The sequence below is a fragment of the Atta cephalotes genome (genome assembly GCF_000143395.1).
Source record: "Atta cephalotes unplaced genomic scaffold scaffold00003, whole genome shotgun sequence".
Classification (NCBI taxonomy): Eukaryota; Metazoa; Arthropoda; class Insecta; order Hymenoptera; family Formicidae; genus Atta; species Atta cephalotes.
The window spans coordinates 1,174,795-1,180,472 of NW_012130067.1; the positions used below are offsets into that span (position 1 = coordinate 1,174,795).

Sequence of the window (5,678 nt, forward strand, 5' to 3'; positions counted from 1 at the left end):
GTACCTACCGTACCTACCTACCGTACCGTAACCGTACCGTACCGTACGTAACGTAACGTAACGTACGTACGTACGTACGTACGTACTACGTACTACGTACGTCGTCTCTCTCTCTCTCTCTCTCTCTCTCTCTCTCTCTCTCTCTCTCTCTCTCTCTCTCTCTCTCTCTCTCTCTCTCTCTCTCTTTCTCTTAAGTTTCTCTCTTTCTTCTTTTCTTATTTTATAGTGATAATTATAACCCGCGTAGTGATAACTATATACTCACTTGGGATTATATCATATATGATTGCGATTTCGCTTTATTAACAAAACAAAAAATCATAGCAAAATTCATCAAAATTTAAAGAAAATATACATAACGCTAGTGAGTTTTATACTGAAAGAAAATATTGGCTGAATATGGCATAGCATTTTTAATTGATTGCAGCAGTCATTTTTGATTGCATTAGCTTATACTAATTTCTATACTAATAGGTTAACACAATCAACAATTGACTGCTGCAACCAAAAATTGATTGTTGCAGCCAATTAAAAATGCTATGCAATATCTTATCATCTAATTTGTTGTAGTAGCCAAGCTTTTTTTTCAGTGTGATATAATTGTAGGAATCGGTGCTTGATAAATAAAATCTCGAGCGTTTCACAAAAAGGAATGATCTGAAAATTTTTTGTCTTTTTTTAAATTACATTTTGCATTTGCATACTCCACACGCGTGTCAATTATGCGTGGGTCAAGTTAAGACAAACTTAAGAGAAACACATGTGTTTGTAAAAAATCTCATTCTAAGCTATACATAAAGCTAGAAGCTCGAGCAAAATGTGATGGATTTATATGGTTAGTACAAGAACGGTACATAATACCGCTTGTTGGACATTTTTTTTCCAAAGATACAAAGAGCAGACGTCAACAAAATATCTTACTGTTAGTGCTCGAACATATAATACAGTTACGAGAACAAAATGGAGATACCTGCCTCTGGCCAGTTCTGTGTCACGCAAACTTATAATACTAATGATCTCATTGTTAAACATATCACAGAGATAGAAAATATCTTACGAACATCATTTTTTTCTATTTGAAATACATTTTTAGATTCTGTATTAATATAGCATGATAACATCGTCATGAAACGCTATCAAGCATAATTATTTCTCTTACTTTCTTTTTTCGAAAATTTTGTTTATTTTTTCTCAATATTGCTAATAAAAAACAGTAACTCGAAATACGCGCAATGTCATATCAAATGTCAAATGTCAAGTTCGCGGATTATACACCTTGCAAACTTCACAAGTTTGAATCTATATATTTGAGAAATATCAAATATGTTTAGCAATACGCGATGCTTGGAGTGGAGGAAACGGTACCGAAACAAATGTTATTAATGAAAAATATTGTATTATCTAATTAACGTTTTGTGGTGCAATATTATTCGCATTTGGAATTAATTTCATAAATAAATTATTGAATTAACTGACAGTGATTTTATAACTATACAAATAAGAATTATCCATTTTATTTCAATGTACCCTTTAATTTTTCTTTAAATTTGGTGTGATTATTTTCGGTTTCTACAAAAAAAAAAAATACATGTATAAAATGTTATTAGGCATCAAGATCCAGCCAAAATCGTCTCTATTTATTCATTTGTATATTATAGAATTATATTTATAAAACGCGGAATTTCACCATACAAATAGAAAATATATGGGTACCAATGGAAAATATACGATCCGGGTACCGGAGTATCCGGGTATTATTCGCGTGTCTCGGAGAGTGATATTTGGGTATCATGGTATTTATTAATCGTCTTTAGAATTCCCTTAATGCTGATTCTACAATGAATCGGTAGTTCTAAATCTTATCAGTGAATTAGTAAAATTGGCCAATAGTCAACTTGTACGATTAAGACTACCGATTTTCTTAAGATTGGCCAAATAGACTTTATTTTTTTCCCATTAGTTGAGGTAAACGACTCGCTGTACAACTAACAAGTTGTGTACGAAAAATCATAGTTACTTATTTAGTAAACTAACCGGGATTCTACAATGAATCGGCAACTTCTTCTTCTTCTTTTGTTTTTAGCTCCTGTCTCCGGATAATAAAAAGAGGTATCATATGTGTATAAGCAGCATTTAATTAGCAAAATAATAATTCCGTCGGAGTTTGGCCGTCACACCAACACCCCTTAAATTATTGCAAAATACAGGATTTTTCGACTCGATTTAATTTCGTTCTGCCTATCCAGCGTTGTGTCAATAATTATCAGACATTCTGTATTTCCAAGATTTATATATGTACATCATATAAATGTTTGCATATATAATATGCATGATTCGGGAAATCGATTCGGAATATATGTATACTCACAATATAAAAAATTGTAAAAATTTGTTTGATGAAAATATTTTACAATCGTCAAAAGAACGAATACAATGATTATACAATATGGGACGTTTTCCAGCAAAGAAACATTATAAGACTAATTACATCGATTTTTTATTGTATGACAAATTTTTCAAGCCTGTTAATTACTGTAGGACAAAGAGGTTCTCTGTCCTGCAGTCAATTAATATGTTTAAAAAAATTTATCATACGACAATATAATAGATCAGATGTAAATCATTACATCCTTGTTTGCTAAAAAATAATTGAAATAATTCACTGTGTTACATTGTGTTCTTGTTAGAAAACGCCCGTGGTAATGTAGAATGCAGGCAAAGTAGATAATAATGAAAATAAGAACATAAAATTATTGATCTAATATATCTTTTCCATATTATTCCTCTATAATGATAAAAAATAATATAAAAGATAATTCTTTACTTTTTATCAAAGAGATAAAAATTGTACAAAAGTTATAATATTGTACAAAATTATTGGGCAAATATATGAAATATATCAAATAAATATATAAATAGTTTGCACAAATTACACAGAATATAGCGATTTAGTCGCTTTGATGATATTGCGATTAAGTGGACCTGCATTCATAAGTGCTTTGAACTAAAATATAAAACTTTGTTGCATAATTGCGTACTTACCTGGAGCACGATGTGATGCAATTGATATTTCGAGCATAGCTTCCGCGAGATCCTCTCTCAGTTGACTCTCGCAGCTACCAACAGCCACGTTCTCGCTATCCAGAGGGTCACCATAAGCTTCCATGAATCTTGGTGATTGCTCATAACTGCCTGAAAGTATAATAAATCTTATTTTCTTATAAATATAATCAACTTAATAAAATTATTTATATATTATTATAGTATGTTATTTAACATCAGTAAAATCTTTGATGTTTATAAGCATCAAATTATTAAATTGTTAATCAATTTAATTTGTGATATTACTAGTTCAACCAAGTTTGCATTTCAGCCGAAGGCCGAAAAATCAATTCGGTGCATTTAAATGACTATATATATAATATATAAAATCACATTAAATTATTTAAGCACTTAAGATCCAGCTGAACTGCGTTATTTAAAAGCGTTTATTTCTTATGTATAATTCATATGTACAGTTCTAAGATATTTCTTGTTTAATATAACCAATTTATTTCATTCTTATAATAGACTTTTTTTTAACACACTTAATTTTATATACAATAACACACTTTTTTTTTAAGAAGATCAAAACATGTAATGCAACGAGCGAAAGCAGTCTACAGATAAAAATAGTTTATAGTAAAAAAATTACTTCGAATTAGATTAGATGTTAACTCTTTTTACAAAAAAAAAAACACAAAAAAAAAACAAAAAAAGCCATTTTTGCATTAAATTTCAATTATTTCAGAAACCTAACGTGCTAGTAAAATTTAACTTGCAGCATCGTATTCAACATCCAAAAATTTATAAGAAACTCTAATTCAAAGTAATTAAAAAATTTGTTTAAATTAGTATAATTATTGCACACTCACTTCCTGATCCATCGATGACAACTGGCATCAACGGCCTAGACGCCGCATGAGGCATATTAACAGGCTTCGATCTCGCTGGACGTGACCCAGTAATTCCAATTTCGACTGCCTCCGCTTCGACCAGATTGACAGCAACACTAAAAACGATTAATTTTCGTTTTCGATCAGTAAGATCATGATTATAATTGACAAAAATTGAGAAACCAACCCGCTAGGTGCATTATAAGTTTTAAAAACGAATTGTGGTCCCATCCACAATCGTCTATGTGGTCCAGCATGTGTTACGATTTCCACTTGACTCAACCAACGATCCTCGATTGTGTCAAATTCCTGATTGTTCTTTGGTGCGAACGAAATGCTAAGTAATGGATTCGACAGAGATAACGGTTGGACAAGATCTGACGAATTAGGGGACCTACAAAGTGGCCATTGGCCTTTTGCTTCAACTTCCAATTCAATCATGGTGTCGTCACAAACTTTTTCCTTTGGCACACCTAAAATAGATAAAAGCAAACATTAGATGATACGCAAGAAAAGAATTTTGAATAATATAAATCGTCTGATTTCTTTTTTATATAAAAAAAATATATAAAGTGCATTCTCTCTTTGTGTAATATACCAGCAGCTGGTTTAGGATCCAAGTCGTATTGTATCATATTTCCATGACATGCCATGATGAAAAGAGAATCGATTGCTCTTTTGACAACTTTGCTACTGGATTCCCTTTGCGCATACATCCAAGCTCTTGGCGGAGCGAAACACGCGCAAATTTTCAACGGTAAAGTCCCATTATCGTCAGAATGTAATCGTTGTCTCTGTTGTGGTCTGTAATAAAATTTACGGTATCTTTTAATTAAATTTTATTGTTAGTTCTCCGTGGAATTCTATAGTTTTCTACAAAACGCAGTAGCTACCTCGGCTGTGTGGAGCTGTTGATTTGATTCAGAGAAGATGGTTGTCGAATTTGCGACAAAGGATGCAATATCGTTGGATGAGGATATGGAGGAAGTCGAGGATTAGAGTATGGATATACGGACAAAGGTAATTCGGTGTGAGATACAGGAGAGTGAGATCGGGTACCGTCATCCGTCAAGCCTGCACTTTTATGAAATCTTGATAATCTATTGACGACATTGGGTGTGGAATGTGTCCTGACGCCAACAGGACCTCCGTAAGGTGCGACAGGAAAAACATGCGTTGTACCTCTTACAGTTGAAATAGCGGCCCAGCGTGTATCGCTCGAAAATACCATGTCCTAATATAATAAATATACTGTAAATATGAAGAAACAGAAATAACTCTTTATTTGTAACGCCGTTACCATTACAATTCTCTCTGGTAACTGTAACGTAGTTACATTTTTTTTTGGCACCATAATGAATTTTATAGTTACTTTTATCGTTACTTTTCATATTTTGAAAATATGGATAAATTCCAAATGGTACTTTATGCTAATCCAAACGTTTCGATTTCTCTTCGGGCCATCATGAATATTTTATGAATTACTTTTGAGAATCAACAACTAATAACGGTAACCACAGTTACTTTTGATTCGGTAACAGTAATTAACTACTTTTCAAAAATGACTTTCCATTCCCTAGTAAATACTTTTATATAAGCTCAAAGAATTTTATATATATATATATATATATATATATATATATATATATATATATACTATACACTACACTATATATTATTATTATATTACTATATTATTAATTTTATTATTTAACTTATTAACGTTTATTATTTACTTTTATT

The 5,678-nt window shown here is 31.5% G+C and overlaps 1 protein-coding gene across 1 annotated transcript in view; it reads right to left on the reverse strand.

Annotated features, from left to right (window-relative positions):
- LOC105624947 overlaps positions 1 to 5,678 on the reverse strand; it is a 24,508-nt gene that overhangs the window by 17,114 nt on the left and 1,716 nt on the right. Inside the window, exons 5-9 of the mRNA XM_012206293.1 lie at positions 4,829 to 5,169; positions 4,534 to 4,739; positions 4,123 to 4,408; positions 3,915 to 4,051; positions 3,043 to 3,192 (exon numbers count right to left, since the gene is read on the reverse strand). Coding sequence (XP_012061683.1) covers positions 3,043 to 3,192; positions 3,915 to 4,051; positions 4,123 to 4,408; positions 4,534 to 4,739; positions 4,829 to 5,169 — 1,120 coding nt within the window. The remainder of the gene's footprint in view (positions 1 to 3,042; positions 3,193 to 3,914; positions 4,052 to 4,122; positions 4,409 to 4,533; positions 4,740 to 4,828; positions 5,170 to 5,678) is intronic.